General features: G+C 37.6%; 1 protein-coding gene across 2 annotated transcripts in view; it reads right to left on the reverse strand.

Moving 5' to 3' along the window:
• Nucleotides 1-18,977, reverse strand: part of PRKN (parkin RBR E3 ubiquitin protein ligase) — a 740,731-nt gene that overhangs the window by 335,762 nt on the left and 385,992 nt on the right. For both annotated transcript variants that reach the window (XM_081314791.1, XM_081314790.1), the window contains one exon: nt 16,455-16,570. In XM_081314791.1, the coding sequence (XP_081170917.1) occupies nt 16,455-16,570 (116 nt within the window). The remainder of the gene's footprint in view (nt 1-16,454; nt 16,571-18,977) is intronic.

Raw genomic sequence — 18,977 nt, forward strand, 5'->3', positions numbered from 1 at the left:
AGCAGCAGCCTTTACCTGATATAACAGGCCTTTACCCAGTCCATCATACTGATATGTATAAAAGCACAGAATGATGAGATACTGCATAATTACCACCATTCCCCAAAAAGATACTAGAAGCTAGCAGAACAAATCATTTTCTCTGTTCATGGAAGATGCTGTAGCAAAAACTAATTTAAAGTCATAATTCTCCTTGCTATCCTCTTTCCTCTCCTCCACAGAGCTTTTTGTCTATGTTGTGTCTGAGCTTTAGAAGCACAGATGGGGGCACAAAGGGACTTCAAAGAGTTTTTAGATACTTTCCTGGATATTTTTTTTTAAATGAGCTAATAAGATTTTTTTTCACAATTGCTTGGTAATGAGGGAAATAATATTTTTCACATTTGTTTCCTTTCTGATAAGAAATGGAAAGGAACAACATAAAGAAAAGTGACGTATGGACATGGCATTCTGGTTTTTGAACCGCTTTTCATCTCAGACCTTTGAAGAACCGTTTTATTTGTTGTGACATACCATAATAGGGTATTGAAAAACCTAAGCAAATGCTCAACATAGAAAACATAGTTAAACCGAGAGCTTTATATGTTGTAGTTGCATCCAAGATAAATCACAATACACTTTAAAGTTTAAAGCAATCAGCCAGGCAGGGCAGCCAGAGAAGAGGAGCTGATTATCACAACATAATGATCAATATTAAAAGCATGACTGCCTGGGCAAATACTAGAATCTCCAATTAAAACCTGCCACTGATGGAACGGAGAGAAAATCATTGCCCTCCTTTCAGTTGTTCTTTAAAATACATTCTGAGTTTTGGGACATTCTCCAAAGCAGAGAAGAAGAAAAAAAGACATTTGAAAGAACAAAAAACAGTTCTTACAGCCTTCTCTTTCACTTTAGATACCTCTAGAGCAGGGGTGTCAAACTCAATTTCATTGAGGGCCGCATCAGCATTGCGGTTGCCCTCAGGGGGCCGGGTGGGTATGGCCAGGGTGGGCGTGGCTACTGGGTGGGCATGGCTAGAGTGCGTATGGCCTACTGGGTGGGCGTGGCCAGCTCTACATCGTTCGCATCAAGGGTGCCTATGGGGGCCTGGGCAGGAGTGGGACAGATCTGAGGGTCTCTGGCAGAAGGAGGGTCTCTGGGCCAGGGCCAAGGCAGAGAGGGCCGTTCCCTCACTGTTTCCAAATTATTATTATTATTATTATTATTATTATTATTATTATTATTATTATTATTATTATTATTATTATTATTATTATTATTTATTATGTCTTGAAAATGTCATGAGATAGTGCATAATATTTAACTTCCTTGGAATTCTCCATCAGATAAAAAGATAAAACAGGTCAAATAAAATAAAAGGGTAAAGCTGGAGGAAACAAAAGAGTGACACTGAACCCATGAAGTCTGGACTTCATCTATGCCAAGATAAAATGTGGAAAGAGGTAGTAAAAGAACAAATCTATTATTAAATGTCACAAGAACATAGCCAAATCTCCAGACTGAACCACAACACTCTTCATTCATAAATGAGAGCATTCTTCAATCTGGAGAATAACCTCCAAATATTTTAATCTAGAACTTCCATCACTATGAACATTGGCCATGCCAACTATGGACAAAATAAGGGAAGGCAGAGAGGAAGACAAGAGAAATCAAATTTAATAGAATGCAGAGAAAGGACAGTTCTTTGAAGAAATGTTGGATACAGGTAGTCCTCAACTTAAGACCATTTGCTTAACAATGGTTCAAAGTTACAATGGCTTTGAGAAAAGTGACTTATGACTCTCGCCTCAAAATTACAATAATTGTGCCATCCCCAGTCATGTGACTCGGATTTGGGTGCCTGGCAAGTGGCTCGCATTTACAACGGCTGCAGAGTCCTGTGGTCACACGATCAAAATTTGCAATCTTCCCAGTCAACATCCAACGAGTAAAATAAATGGGGGAAGTTGAATTCATTTATTTGTGTGACTTATTTTACAACTGTGTAAAATTGGGTCTAGTCACATGAGTCCCTTAATAACTGCACCACTTAACCCAAATCCTAGTTCCAGTTCTGGTCCTAAATCAAGGACTACCTGTACTCAGCGCATTTCAAAATATAACCACAAATATAAAATTTTAAAAATGCAAATGGATGTAAAAATTGGTTACATTTGTCATAAAGATACTTCCATAGAAGAATGATGTTTAAAGAAAGAACTACTGTATTGAAAATTCTATTTTAGAGCAAACCTAACCACCATATCAACGTTTTCTGAATTTTAACATTTTCCAATATAATAAAGAAACAATTTAAAATGTCAATACAGGTTCTAAAGTTTATTAAAAATAGTACTAGGAAGGAAAGAACATATAACAACTCTCGTTTTCCCTACCTTATGCAGATAGTTCCAGATAGTTTATGATATGCCCTGTTCACCGCCCTGAGTCCTTCGGGAGAAGGGCGGTATAAAAATGTAATAAAACCTAAACCTAAACCTAAAATCCACAAGACCTTTTACCTGGTCATCCTTAACTGTACACATGTTATTATGTGAATCAGCACAAATTGTGCAACAGGTTAGGGGTATGGATCGTTAGCTTACCTTCCTAATACAAAGGAGCTGAAGAACTGCTGTTTCCATTTTAAGAGAGCCTTTAGCTCTTGAAACTTCCTATGATGGCCTGGAGCAAACAATGTCCAGCAATCTCCCAATATGGCCAGGGCTGTAGGAGATGACCAGTCTGAGCCCAATGGTGGGGGTCAAACATATCATCAGTTTGGAGTCTCTACATCTAATAAGAGACTAAGTCCAGCCACCCCCCCCCAAGTCCATTGACTTTTATCTCATGCTAATTCCCCTTGACCATTAGTAGTTCAGATTCCTGTGTACAAGTAGCATGAAATAAACTTGTAGTTCTTTTAAAAATCTATCCTGGTTCTTGGTTTTTTGTATCTAACAAGATCGACAGTGCAGTACAGTGCCCAACCCATACTAATCTATGACCATAATTTTGACTTATTTGATCCTAGCCAACCTCCAACAGAGAGAGAATTCAGTATCACATGGCATCTCTAACCTATCTCACACATGGTCTGAGTTCATTGTTTCAGTCAAAAAATGAGATGGGGTAGGATTATTTTATCAGTAAAGTCAGTCAGGTTCCGTATCTCCGAAACATAGAGAAATTTGTTCCTTTCCACCAAAGAAAGCAATTAATTGGAAAAAAAATATTGTCCAGAAGTAGGAGTGGAAATTTCAAATTAGCACTTAAGTAATGAACCTTTTCTCTCAAAGAAAATCTCTTTCAATACATAAGTAAGGTGGAACATCTCCTGCTTTAATTTGATGACAGAACTAACATTTGTCAGTGATGTCCAGACAGTTGATATGTCTCAGGAAGGCAACTTAAAAATTGTACACTCTGAATGCTATGGCTCCATAGCTCATTGTAGAGTTGACAGCTATCATATGCTGATATGATTCCTATCAACACAAGAGCTTACCAGTTTATTCTGCATCCTGAAGGAACAAAGAATAACTACCCACACGTGTAATGTAACAGATGTGAATCAGTTATGAAAAAGAAGTTAATAATAAAATGAACGTTTCAACAATATAAGAAAAAGTTCAAGCTTTGACTCAGTTTTAAATATTTTTGTGCAATGATATGAAAAAAATGTGGTTCTTTTCAGGATCTGGAATTAGCGTATTACTTTTTTGAACAGCAAAAGGCATGGATTATGTTTTTCACTGATAGATTGATTATGTGCAATCAAATTGGTGTCAACTCTTAAATGTCACATAGATCCAGTTGCTGCTGATCATCCTTTTCTTTTTCCTTCCACCTTTCCTAGGATTATAGATTTCACCATAAAGCTACACATGGTATCAACATGTGTAGCTGGATTTTACAACACAAAGTTTATTTCCAGTTCAGAGAAAATGTATTCAGGATTACAACTTTGCATAGAAACATCCTAACATCCTATATAAATTTAAATAATAAATAAATAAATAAATTTAACAAGAAATACATCTCATAGAGTCTGGTGGAAATTCTATATTTTTATTTTTTATTTATTTTAATTCCATTTATATCCCGCCCTTCTCCGAAGACTCAGGGCGGCTTACAAGCTTAGCAGTAGCCTTCATTCTATGTATATGCCTGCTTATTAGGGCTTTCACACACACCCCAAGCAGCATTATTACAAAGTCAGCTTAATTGCCCCCAACAATCTGGGTCCTCATTTTACCTACCTCGGAAGGATGGAAGGCTGAGTCAACCTTGAGCCTGGTGGGACTCGAACCTGCACTAATTGCAGGCAGCTGGTGTTACTTAAGGAGGCATTAGCCCACTGCTCCACCAAGGCTCAGTATATAAACATCATTAGGTTGTTTAGTTCTTTAACTCAGAGCTGTCTGGGACTGGGAATTTTTAAATCTGTATAAATACATAGGGACACGGTGGCTCAGTGGGTTAGGACGCTGAGCTTGTCGATCGGAAGGTCAGCAGTTTGGCGGGTCGAATCCCGAGTGCCGTGTAGCAGAGTGAGCGCCTGTTACTCGTCCCAGCTTCTGCCAACCTAGCAGTTCGAAAGCACAGAAAAATGCAAGTAGAAAAATAGGGACCACTACGGTGGGAAGGTAACAGCGTTCCGTGTGCCTTTGGCGCCTAGTCATGCCGGCCACATGACCACGGAGACGTCCTCGGACAAGCGCTGGCTCTTCGGCTTTGAAACGAAGATGAGCACCGGCCCCTAGAGTCGGAAACGACTAGCACGCATGTGCGGGGGAACCTTTACCTTTAGGGACGCGGTGGCTCAGTGGGTTAGGACGCTGAGCTTGTCGATCAGAAGGTCGGCAGTTTGGCGGGTCGAATCCCGAGTGCCGCGTAACAGAGTGAGCGCCTGTTACTCGTCCCAGCTTCTGCCAACCTAGCAGTTCGAAAGCACGTAAAAATGCAAGTAGAAAAATAGGGACCGCTCCGGTGGGAAGGTAACAGCGTTCCGTGCGCCTTTGGTGTCTAGTCATGCCGGCCACATGACCACGGAGACGTCCTCGGACAAGCGCTGGCTCTTCGGCTTTGAAACGGAGATGAGCACCGGCCCCTAGAGTCGGAAACGACTAGCACGCATGTGCGGGGGAACCTTTACCTTTACCTTATAAATACATAATTGTTTCAAAATATTGCAATTGATAACTTTAGCCCCTTTTCCTTACAAAATAATCTCAAAGTCAGATACAGTATAAACCAGCATAAAATATCATGCATATTTAACTTGAAAAAACAAACTATGTAGCTTTTTGTTTATTTAAAATTATTCCATACTGCATCTGCTTACAATAATTTTTTTTTATATATAAAAATACACACACACACACACACACACACACACACACACACACACACACTATTTTTCTCTACAGGCTTCCCATCTGCACGACAATGAAATTGCAAAAAAATATGGGTGCTATTAGTCTATCCCCCAAGTATTGCAATTTTCATTCTACCAATACTCATTTCCTTCCAGTTTCCTTCCTCTTAATTTTCCTCTCCCCCTCCTTTCAAAAACCAAAACAAAAAACTCAACCGACTGAAAGAGAAGCAAATAAGAGACCCAAGAGCCATTTTCTCCTCTGCCCCCGTAGCGGGAAAAAAAAATCTATTTTCTTATATTCTATGTTATTTCTCTGAGCCATTATTTCTTTTTTAAGACTCCAATCAAATTCTATAGCTATTTTAAATATTCTCCTTTCAAGGGTTAGAACAAAGATAGATTAGAAAACATAAGTGCATCTCAGCCATCACTGCTCACATTGTCAGAAGACAAAAGTTATTACAAGCCTGACTTTATGCATATATTCAGGTCAGTTTCTTGGCAACAATATGAAACTGGCGTGCCATTGCCTGTGCCCTGGATGTTATTCAGGATTTTGCTCTTTGCTCAGCATTTTGCCTAGTATTTTGCTAGGAAAAAAAAGATGTCCTTTTCTAAATAGATGCTCAAATATGAACTGAGACAAAACAGAGATTATGTTTGAATTTGCTTATGCTGGGCAGGGTGAGGCTAGAACCAAGCGATTGTGTTTTCAATGTATTGGGGGGCTGTTGTTTTAGGGCAAGAAGAGTCTGGGGGGGATATCAGTTTTTGTTATATGTTCTTATCAGTGTTGCTCTGATAACAGAGTAATGGCATGTAAGATTGGTAGCCGGATGAATCTCTAAACAAATAAATAATTTGTAAGCAATTTTTAAAAATACAGTGGGCAGTCGTTTTTGTTACTATTCATTCTGTTTATGGAATATGTGGATTTTTGTCATTCTTTCAAAATACACATATTTAGGCGTCTAGTCATGCCGGCCACATGACCACGGAGACGTCCTCGGACAAGCGCTGGCTCTTCGGCTTTGAAACAGAGATGAGCACCGGCCCCTAGAGTCGGAAACAACTAGCACGCATGTGCAGGGGAACCTTTACTTTTACCTACGGTTAAAGTAATTTTCGGGACAATGGTCACAAGTGTGATTGCTAAGCACATTGATTTGTGCTTTAAATTGTAAGCCGCCCTGAGTCTTCGGAGAAGGGCGGGATATAAATGGAATTTTAAAAAAAGAAGTGCTATATATATACACTATTCCGGATGAAGACTGCACATCCAGAGCTGCTTATTGCACTTGATAATTGAGTAAAGAAAACAAGAAAAAATGTAATTTCACTCAATAGAGTAGTTGGATATGGTACTTGATATTGTTTGAAACAAGCAAACAGAAAGCTACCGGAACTCTAGCTAATTCTGAGGTAGGGGAACTTCTGGGACAGTATTAAAATGCATACAGAAGACTGCAGCAGGTAGCAGATTTGACAAAAATTGGGTACCTTTCCTTGCAGGAGCAGAGTGTTTTCCATTATTACCAACTGACTGCTGTGTGTGGGGTGCTTATTGTTTTAGCTCTTGAATTGTTTCTAAAAGTGTTTTAGAAAATAATCATTGTTTCATAAAATCAAGTCCTGAGATGACAAAGATGGGTCATATGAGTGTAGCTACCTATTCAACAAACAGTAGAAATTATTTAGTAGGGCAGTATCTATCGGGATTCTTGATCATCCCGATCATGGTTATCCCAGAGATGCTTTTACAAAAGGCAACTGGAGTTTCTTTATTTTTCCCCCATAGAAAATGTTTTGCTTCTCATCCAAGAAGCTTCTTCAGTTCAGTTCAGTTCTTAACAGGCCAGCGTTTCTCAACTTCAGCAACTTTAAGATTTGTGGATAAGCATGGTGCTGGAGAAGACTCCTGCGAGTCCCTTGGACTGCAAGGCAATCAAACCGGTCAGTCCTAGAGGAGATCAACCCTGACTGCTCTTTAGAAGGCCAGATCCTGAAGCTAAAACTCAAATACTTTGGCCACCTAATGAGAAGGAAGGACTCACTGGAGAAGAGCCTAATGCTGGGAAAGATTGAGGGCAATAGAAGAAGGGGATGACAGAGAATGAGGTGGCTGGATGGAGTCACTGAAGCAGTAGGCATGAGTTTAAATGGACCCCAGAAGATGGTAGAGGACAGGAAGGCCTGGAGGAACGTTGTCCATAGGGTTGGCGATGGGTCGGACACGACTTTGCAGCTAACAACAACATGGGGAATTCTCGGAATTGAAGTCTACCTATCTTAAAGTTGCTGAGGTTGAGAAACATTGCTATAGGGGGTTGTTTGCCTATACTTTCATCCTATATATTTATGTGTATATGTGTGTATGTGATTTTCAGTACCTGTTATGCAAGTGTTCAAAGTTATCATTCAACTTGACAGCTATGGTGCTGAGGTTTCATCTATTCATTCTGTGAGTCTTGACAGAGTTAAATAATCCCACAGGTAGAAACCACAAGCAACTAGGAAGAAACTGGGGCATCACTATTGAAACAAATATAAATATTTGCATAAACAAGCTTCTAGTCTATGGTTTAACCTAATATTACAAATATCTATTATTTCATTACATTGCAACTGACTACCGTTTTAAAAATATAGACTGATTTGCAGACTGGCCATGTTACAGGATGGAGCTGATTTTCAGAGCCTGGCAACAACTAATGAGAGGATGTCAATAGTAGTGGGATTGAGAGAAGGGGAAAGCAGCTTACAACCGTTTTCTCAGAATTATAGGCATTTCCTACATGCTTTGGTACTTTTAACTGCTATTCATATTTATAAAAGATTTACATTGCAGAATGCTTTACATTTTTCTTCTCTTCACTCTCAAAATGCCCCAGTGAAATAGGCTGCTAAATTAATCAGTTTTGCCAATACTATTCAGATTTTGGAATTATCCAGAGTTACCCTAAGTACACTAAGAAAATGACACAGATGGAATGTAATCCTCAGGCTGAATTCAAGTTCTCTATTCATCTGCTCTAAGGCTGCTAAAGGACTTCTGCTATTCCTCTATTTAACATCTATCCAACCAGCCCATGACTGGCACTAGATCACTGTTCTGCAACGGTATAGTCAGCTGGCTGGCAGTTCTCTAGCAAGGATCAACCAAACCATCACATGAATATCACTCTTGTAAAACAAAGACACTTCAGAAACATGGCACTACAAACTTTTTAAACGAACAGCTCTTTAAAGAGCTTCATAAATTGTTAAGGCAAAAAAATATATATGGCAACTGGCATTCACAACCACTCACAATATTGTTTGCAATAATGAGCCTGTTCTGAATAGAAAAGGGAAGCTAAATGTCTTAAATACTGTCAACACATCAAGAGTTGGTTTAAAGAGCTTTTTTTGTTTTTCTTGTCCTCCTGCTTATTGTTAGAAGAACTATGGTCAATAGTTAACATTAATAAGCAAACATAATTTGAAATAATTATTCCATTATTGGGAAACGTTGTTCATTTTTACCAGAACAGATTATGAGGCAAATCTTTCTGGATAATATTGGCTATGTTACTGTTAGCAAAAAAGAAAATTGTTGTGCAAAGTGCTTCTTGAGTTATCAAGAACCTGCACAGGCAAAAGCGTACTGAGAATAGTAAGAGTCACACAGTAACCACACAGATACACTGAGTTGTGATAAACAGAAAAAATACTTTACTATTAGGTGTAAAATCAAAAACACAATCCGAATAAACAGTCCAGGTCATTCACAGATAAGCAACAGCAACAGTCCAGGGAGTAACCAAAATACAATGTCTTCTTACCGGTCTGAAGGTCAAGTACACAGTTCCTAAGGTTTAACACAGTAGTAAACCAAGCGCAAAAACAATGAGAGCAAAGAGAGAGAGAGAAGCCATGTTTCTAGCTCCCTCTTATGGCCGTTGGAAAAACTTACACAGCCATTGGCCAATTAGCACCTTAAGGTTATAACATCATGGTTTATATATTTCCAACCCAACCAGGTAGGCTATAACCATATGCCTAACATTCTCCCCTTTGGGTAGGATAATATATAACTTCTTATAATCTTAGGCCAATCTTTTCACAACTAGCCTTGTGTTTAACAGCACTTTGGACCTTAGTGAAATGGTCTGCGATATTCATATCAGTTGAACAATATTCTATTCAACTTTTCATTGCTTTGCTATCACGCCAACAATTCACAAGTGCTTTGGCTTCAGATGGTAAACCGTCTGGCATTTCCATGAAGGCAGGAATATACAAAACAGTCTGATCAGCAGTCAGAACTTCTAAACCAAACGGCTTTTGTAGTTCTTGTTTTTGGAGATTGTTTTATTTCAAGCCGAAAGGAATTTGGCTGTTCTGAGCATTTTCAATCTAAATATTCTAAATATTTCAGGCACTGAGCCGAAATATTCAGCAAAAATGCCTGAAATACTTAGAATATTTAGAATATTCAGTTTTGTGTTTTGTGATTGTGATGTTTCTTTTCAAATTCTCTATGCTTCTCTATAGCATGAGAACCACAAAAAATGGTGTTGGTGGTACCGAAGCCTTTGACACTGTTTGATACTAATTTTAACAATTTCACAGAGGTGCTGGATGAAAATTTTCACTGTGTGTGACAGGAGATGGAATGGTCCATAGTGATTCTCAGGGCCCATTCAGCTGGCACATGGCCAGAGCCCGCAATGGCATTGATGAAGTTTGTCAGCCAGATAGCTACTATTCCACAAAGTTCTTTCAAGTTTTAGATATTGTCTGGGCCAGGTGCTCTTGAATTCTTCATGTCACTGAAAGCTTTTGTAGCCTCTTAATGTGTGATTGGGCCAGTGTTAGCCAAGCCATCAGGAATTGGCAGGTATAGATATTCAACGTTAGAGATTTTGTCAAAGTGCTGCTGCCAATTGATGTCCACTTTGTGTTTAACACGCATGTAGTGTTCAATGTCTTTGGTCATCTTGGTATACATTTTAACAAGTCAATAGTTGTTTTTCTCACATTCCTTTGTGTCCAGTTGTTCATCTAAGACCCAGTAATGATTTGATTTTCCCCCCCTGAAATAGCTTTCTTGCAGTGACATACTTCTGCCAATTTTCATTGATCTTCCACACATACCAGTTCTTGTACACCATCTTCTTTTTCCAGTTTCTGTTGCACTTGTTCTACCTAGGTCTACACCTGCTTGCCAATTCCATGACCGCCTAGTCTCATCTCTAATGATGCTGAGTTTGATTAATTTCTTAAGCTCTGATGTACAGGTACTCCTGTATGCAGTTGATATTGAGCTTCAGGAAGCATTTAAAAATGCAGTGATTCTTTTGGTTGATTTGTTCAGCTTTGGAATGTATGTGTGAATTTTGTGAACTCTCTTGTGTCTTGTTTTTGGTAATGTCAATGTTAATCATGTATTTAATAAAATATCAGTAGTCTCCCATTTTTTTTAATACACAGCAGTTACCAAACAGCAAAAAGGAACAGAAAGAAGACTTCATTATAACAAACAAAAAACCATGCCAAATCTGTGCTTTCATCGTGCTAAAATTGTGGGACATCGGTGTGTGGGGTTTAATAAAAAAAAAACCTGAAAAGACCGCTAACTGAGAAGAAGGCAATACATTTTAAATAACAGATACTAAATTAAACTACTCAGTATGAACTCCTATTCCACCCTCTCTTTTGGGGTGTATCAGTTACCATTGTTTCCTATAACTAAAATACTCCAGTCATTTCAAAATTGCAGCCTCAACACAAAATACCTTTTGTTTTATGCATTCCCTAGCATGAACTTTTCCTTGAGAGGTTCAAAAGGAGAATAGCATAAAAGGTAACAATCCTCCATTAACACCCAGTAGATTAAGGATTATAAGAATAAATGTGATGTGACATATGTGGGGTCTATATCTTAGGACCAGAAAAAAAATAACTAAAAGAAAAGAGACAGCAGTGTAACAATATTTAATTATAAAAGGGCATTTATGTTTTCTGAATCCATTGTCTCAATCAGTAATAGTTGTGAAATACATCATTTATGATTTTGAAATGTTGCCAAGAAAGAGGAGCACAGATGCCAAATGATGTGTATAGAGGTAGCCGTCAAATTATGATCACAATTGAACCCAAATATTCTGTTGTTAAGACAGATATTTGTTAAGTGAGTTTTGCTCCATTTTACAATCTTTCTTGCCACAGTTGTTAAGTGAATCACTGCCATTGTTAAGTTAGTAACATGCTTATTGAGTGAATCTGACTTTGCTTGTCAGAAGGTTGCAAAAGGTGATCACAAAATCCCAGGATGCTGCAATTGTTGTAAATATGAGTCAGTTGCCAATTATCTGAATTTTGATCATTTGACCATAGGGATGTTGCAACTGTCATGTGAAAAATGGTCATAAGTCACTTTTTTCAATGTGGCTGTAGCTTTGAACAGTCACGAAATGAACTATTGTAAGTTGGGAATGACCTGTAGACCCACATGCTGGAGAAAGGGGACAACTACAGTATGAAGATGAGATGGAAGCATTGGAGTGTTGTGTCCCTTGCTCAGTTTGCGAAAAAAGAAGTATATATCCATTTATAGATATATTTTATTGTTAAAGACTCCATAGAGAACCATGCTGATAATATCAGCTCTGAGTCACCATTTCCTCTCAGCAAATTGACAGCAAATTGTCTTTCATATCTTCGCCTGACATTTACACCATCTGCATGAATCCTCTCACAGAAAGGCCCTGCTCATAATAAGGTTGAAGAGGCTTCGCAGGGATTTGTTTGCCATCACAGTATAGTCCACAAAAATTGACACTGCAGTGCTGGAAATTGAAAGGGTTTCTCCTATAATAGCTGTGAAATGTTACATTTTCCATAAACCTGATCCTTAGTTGTTTAGGCCGCTGTCCTAGAAATCACTTTTTCTGATCACAGAATAAGTAAGTACATTTTCTTGATTACGCACAAGATTGCCTGCCAGACAGCTATAAATCTTCATTCCCAGTTCAATCGATAGGCTACAGTATCTGGTATTGCTTATCAGCAAGATTTCTACATGGCACAGCTGCTGTAATGGTATGTGGAAATGAGTCTCTCTCTGATGACTCACACCTGGCCCGTCACAAGACCCTCACTTGACACTCCCATACCTGAAGCCTTTATATAAGTAGAACTCTGACACAGATATCCCCTAAACTTCCCTGAAGACATTACCTACCCTGGTAATGAAATGTTCGGAAACCAACCCTCAAGCTTGGAGAATGAACCTTCACCCTCATCCTACACCCAAGCTACAAATATTTGCCACTATTGCAGACCTTTGTGTTGCATATGGTCAATTGATATATTGTTCTGGTTAAGATCAAGTTGAGTGGGTTTTGTTTTGTTCTTGGAAGCAGATGTGTATGTGTGGGGGGGAATGATCTGGTAAGTACATTATAAAAACATTAGAATCTGTCTTTTGTGTCCTTTTCTTGCTATGCATGTGTATAACACGCCCTGCCTATTTGTAATGGAAACATAGGGAAAGAACACCACATAAACATTAGGATGGTTATATTGTTTTATAACATGGTTGTAGTTTATTTTACTTCATGGGATTTTAATGGACCACTGTAGAGTTCAGTGGCAGTAACTACTTTAGCTTTGTCAATCTGGAGTATTACTGGCTAGGTTGATGCAACACATTAAACTAGTGTTTTAGCTTGCTTTACTTAGGTGTACTGGGTGAACTCATTCAGTTGTAGTTCATAAATGATGAATAATACAGTTTAGCATCTGGTATAAACACTGCTGGTTGTGGTTTATGCAATAAACCTTTGTTGAAGAAAAAAAAGGCTGTTTATTCATACCCTGCCTGATCATAGAAACATTTCGCTATTTATTACCGGTATATGTATATAATAAATAGGCCACAGAGTCTTCCTCATGGCGGCAAGAGCCTACCCTCCTGTTAGAGTAAGATAGTAATTCCCAAGAGAATTACTGAAAAACTACTTGCAACCTTATCATGACTGGTGCCTGTGCTACTCTGAGCCAACTGGATTTGGGTGGCATTTCAGACCTAATGGATACAGCAAGCAATCCAGGTTCTGCATGGAATAGCTCAAAGATAAATGATAAAAAAGATAAATCACAGTCTTATAACTCTCAGATATTAGTGAAATGACAAAAAATCTCATTATTCTTTTCAAAACTGACTAATCTTTAAATGATCAGTAAGGCTTACTTTCTGCACCTAACTACTGTCAATAGACATTTAAGGCAGTAATAATTTAATGGTCTACATTGTGTTACGGCTAAATTGGAAAAAGAATAACATCTGTTTATCTTCAAAGTTCATACACCTTTTTGAGGATTCACCTTTTCCTCATAAACAAATTCTTTCTTCCTAGGTTTATCAATAACCCTCTTATTTTGAAAAATAAAAATACTCTTTTTTAAAATAAAAATACTCTTATTTGACATTTTTAATTTTGTAAAATGTAAGCCAGGTGAAGCTACTATAAATATTTATATAGGTATCCCGAGCAGTTTATCAGATATGAGTTATATCACCCTAACCCCTTTTTTCATCAATAGCAAATGAAAATATTGGGAAAAGAATGCCAAAAAACATTACATTAAAAAGCTTCTTGATGGAAGCATAACACGTTTGGGAAGAAAAATGGAAAAGCACATACATTTTGGAAATGGCCATGAGAATTATATTGTAATTCCATTTTCATTTATTTTTATGAGTAACAACATGAAGGAGGAAAATGCCTGTTTCAACAGATTCACCATTTTCTGAAACTGTCACAGTTCTATTTCTCATGAGTTCAGTATTACAAGCATTCGTAAACCATCTATGTCAAATGCCACTCACTACTTGCTGAAATGGCAATTATGGTAAAGGAAATTTAGGACAGGAGGGCAATGAAAAAAAATGTTGAACGTTATGACCAATTCAAATATGTAGAGAAGGAAGCCACAATAAGAAATAAGAGAGGGGGAATCACTTCTCTAGCAGTTTGTTGTGCTGCATTTTATGAGCTAGTTTGGATGAATATTACAAGTAAGGAACAAATAGCATAATCTCACTTTTTAAGTGAATCTCTTAAGTGTCTACATGGGAAAATGTTACAGAGTTTTATTATCCATGTAATTTTATTCCTGACAAGTTTATGAACTTCATTAGAGAGAAATCTAGAATACTTCATCCACATTTTATTGGAATAACTCCTTCTAGGACATTATTTTTCCATGAAATGTTTTAGGTATTGTTTTAAAAGATGATGATGCATACTTTGCTCATTTCTCTTTAATGTTAATCATATTTCTTCTGGTTTAACAGAGTTGGAAGGGACCTTGGAGGTTTTCTAGTCCATCCCCCTGCTCAAGGAGGAGACCCTATACCACGGGTATCAAACTTGCTGCGTCACGTGATGTGTCGTGACGTATCATGACTTTTTTCGCATTGCCGGAGCTGGGGTGGGCGCGGCCTCTGCATGATGCAACCGGCCAGCCCTGCCCTGTACCATTTAAGACAAATGGCTAGCCAGTCTCTTCTTAAAAATCTCCAGTGATGAAGCACCCACAACCTCTGAAGGCTGGTTAATTGTTCTCACTGTTAGGAACTTTCTCCTTACTTTTAGGTTGCTTCTCTCTTTGATTAGCTTCCATCCATTGCTTCTTGTCTTGCCTTCTGATGCTTTGGAAAATAGGTTGACATCTCCCCCTCTTCTTTGTGGCAGCCCCTCAAATATTGGATTATTTTTACTACTTTTATTAAATGTTAATGATTAAATATTGGTGAGGATAATTCAAAATGAACATTTACCCAAGTTTCACTGAGAGTGTTCTACTGCTCCACTAACCGGGAATGTTGATAATGACAAGCAGTGATGGGATTCAGATATGTGAACTGGTTCTCTGTGTGGATGCCACTTCTGGAAGTCCATTCTGGGCCTGGGCAACAAAAAATTAGCTACTGGTCCTGGCGAAGTGGTGCGAACTGGCTGAATCCCACCACTAAAGTGCCTTTGAGTTGAGTTTGACTCCTGTTGACTCCAGGAACACATCCATATAGTTTTCCTAGCAAAAGTACTGCAAACCACTTATAAATACCAGTTGTATCCAGTGGACTGGCAAATTCTATAAACAAGACCCTGGAACAACTATGGGACCACTATTGTCATTTCTTTTTGAGGAAGACTTGCAGAAGGCAGTTTTAGAATAGTCATCTAAGAGTTATGTATATGTGTGTGTATGTATGTGTGTGTGTGTGTGTGTGTGTGTGTGTGTATGAAACTTTCATTATTTTGCAGTATAAAAAGGAAGAGATTATGAATTTTCTTTATGTCTTAAACAAATGAGATGCAGTTCTTATGCTTGAACATCATTATTGAACATTGTTTAAGCTCTATGCATTTCTGTTTTGCTCATTCACTCTTATGAGCAAGAAGAGCAAAAAAGACCTGTTCAATAGTAGGATGGAAACTAATCAAGGAGAGAAGCAACCTAGAACTAAGGAGAAACTTCCTGACAGTTAGAACAATTAACCAGTGGAACAACCTGCCTCCAGAAGTGGTGAATGCTCCAACAGTGGACGTTTTTAAGAAAAGACTGGACAGCCATTTGTCTGAAATGGTATAGGGTTTCCTGCCTGAGCAGGGGGTTGGACTAGATGACCTCCAAGGTCCCTTCCAACTTCATCATCATCATCATTTGCAATAAAAAAAGGGCAAGGCAATAACAGTAGGAAATCATTACTACTGTAATGTGATAGGAAATGTAGAAAATATAAAAAGAGATGTTTTCTTCTTAAAACCTTTTAGTCTTTTGTCTTTCCATACGTGGAATATGATTTCCATGTTTTCATTCTAATCAACTGAATAAGAAAACAAAATATGAAACAGTTTGTTCAGTTTTAGAATCAATATTCTAACGTCCATTATGGAAGCTAAGGAGTTAATTGGGGGGGGAATCTAACATCCATTTCAGCAGAATGACAAAGGAAAAGATACAATAAAAGGAAAAGATCTGGTTCCTGTATTGCCAAGACTACCCATCAGCATTCTTCAAGCTGACTTACCTAACATCTGTACAGGTTATACATGAGATGTACCGAGTATTTGTTGTAATGAGGTTCAGCGGCACAGATGTCTCACTGTCAGAGGTTGGGTGTGCTCCACATTTAAAGTAGAATTCCTACAATATTGAAGAAGAGATAAAAGGAGGATTACATATCTGCACTTCATGTCCTCTCTTTATCTAAGTCTAAGTGAAGTTTGAGGCAGTAGATAAATCACTAATGTCAGTAGAAAAGGAGGATACCCATTAAGAATGGTTAGAAAGAATGCCACACTATTTTTGTACAAGATGTATAGGTAGCTCTTCGGATATCAGCTGAGAGAAAAAGTCCATTTGTACTTCTATTCATTCTGTGCAATTATCTCTTCTTCATTAAAGGAGAAAAATGAACGGACAAGAGACAGGCTCTTGGAACTTCCATATTGCATGCAGTAAGTATTTGATTGGAGTGGAGTAATTGCTACCATCCAAATGTTCCTCAAAATAACAATGTGGTAAAGAGAACAATTTTTACTGAAATCTATTGTACATTAATTTTAGTCTGCTGTCTCCAAACATGTTAGTATTGGCAAGAGCCAGGTTTTGCCAAATTCCCAGGCTGGGAATTCTCAAACGTCAGCCTTAAATCAGGCTGTGGAAGACAAATCTAGATCTTCTAGTTCTAGGTCTCTGATGTCATTAAGAAGCTGGCAATCATACACACACACAGACACAGACACACACAAACAAAGAGAGAGAGAAAGAGAGAAGGTATTATGTACGCATGTATATGTGTATATGTATATGTATGCATAAGTCTATATGTGTATAAATACACATATACACAGTGTATATGTATGCATATATATACAGTATATATACAGTATATATACAGTATATATACAGTATATATACAGATATATATATATATATATATATATACAGTATATATATACAGTATATATATACAGTATATATATACAGTATATATATACGTATATATATATATATATATATATATATATATATATATATATATATATATATATATATATAATGCACAACTCATAAAGCATAACACAAAATCCTTTAAACATCTTTAAATTGCTGCTCTTTAACTATGTGTTAAGGTACCTAAAGAAACCACTAGCACCAAGAACTTATGTACAAACATAATTTGAAATACTGCATGGAGGAAGCAGGAGGACATTTGTATGGCAGTTTTGTATTGACTATTGCCAACTGGATGGAAAGAGAAAAACATTTTTTCCCCAAGACAATGTTTTGAAATTCCCAAAGAACCAATGCAATAGAAGAAAACTCAGTTAAAAAATATAATGCTATAGAGAGCTAAATGGAAAGTAGAAAATAATTTACAATTTTGGAAACCAACATCTTTGACTACCTCTGGGTCTGACAAATTGTGAACCAAGGACATAAATAGTCCAGCAACAGCGGATAAGTACAAAACACATTGCACGGTGTGTTGCATTTAATAAGGAATATAATTTTCTTGATGAAAGGATTCAATTTTACTTTCTTGAGTATACCTTTTATAGTGCCTGTTTTGCTGGCTTATTCAAATAATGTATAATTACTGAAGTACAGATGCAGCTGCAAGGCAAAATTAAATCCTATTAGTTTAAGCCAGGTATTTTCAAAATCTATCAAACCTTTAAAGAGCAAGGACAATTTTCTGTACAACATTGGGTGGTTGTTCTTGCTAGGCTCAAATTGTGGAGTGCATTAATGGCCATTGCAAACAGTGCACAGACTCACACATTCAGCTTATGTCCACCCACAGCCTTCAGCAGGATGATTCTCAGAAAGCCCAATGGGGCCATATTTAGTATGGTGAGAGAAGCTGGCAAATAAAAAAAAGTTGGAAAATAAATCAGATCTAGCTAGGGGCTGTATAGAAAAATATCCTCCCCTTCATCTCCTCTGGGAGAGATAGCTAGGTAGTAATTCCATTGTTCCATCCTAAAACTCTCCTTTTCTGACCAATGTAACAGATACCTGTAATTCCTAGCATGCGCCTAAAATTAAACAGACAGAACATAGGAGGGTAGAACAATGCACATATAGATACAATCCACATATTTATTGCTCAGAAAAATAAATAAAGATGTCTCCATATAACCACTCCTGGTTAAAGGTTGGATTTCAAGAAACTGAACCTTGTTAAAATATTAACACTATCACTGTATTTACATCTGTTCTCAAATAAAACTGCTGTATTAAAGAATATATTTAATGCTTTGATCATTTTAGCGTAACTTTGTTTTGTTATTTTTGATATTTCAATGTCATCAGAATTACAGATATCAAGGTAGTTCTTAAATCAGCCATAAAAACAACCAAAACCATAAACATAACTCTCATAAAACTTCAGTAAAACAGTACTGTTCAGGTAAGAAGTAGGGTTGATTAGTGGTGGGATTCAAATATGTGAACAACTGGTTCTTTAAGTGGATGCCGCTTCTGGAAGTCTGTTCTGGGCCTAGGCAACAAAAAATTAGCTACTGGTTCTGCCAAACTGGTG

The sequence above is a fragment of the Vipera berus genome (assembly GCF_964194415.1).
Source record: "Vipera berus genome assembly, chromosome: 1".
NCBI lineage: Eukaryota > Metazoa > Chordata > Lepidosauria > Squamata > Viperidae > Vipera > Vipera berus.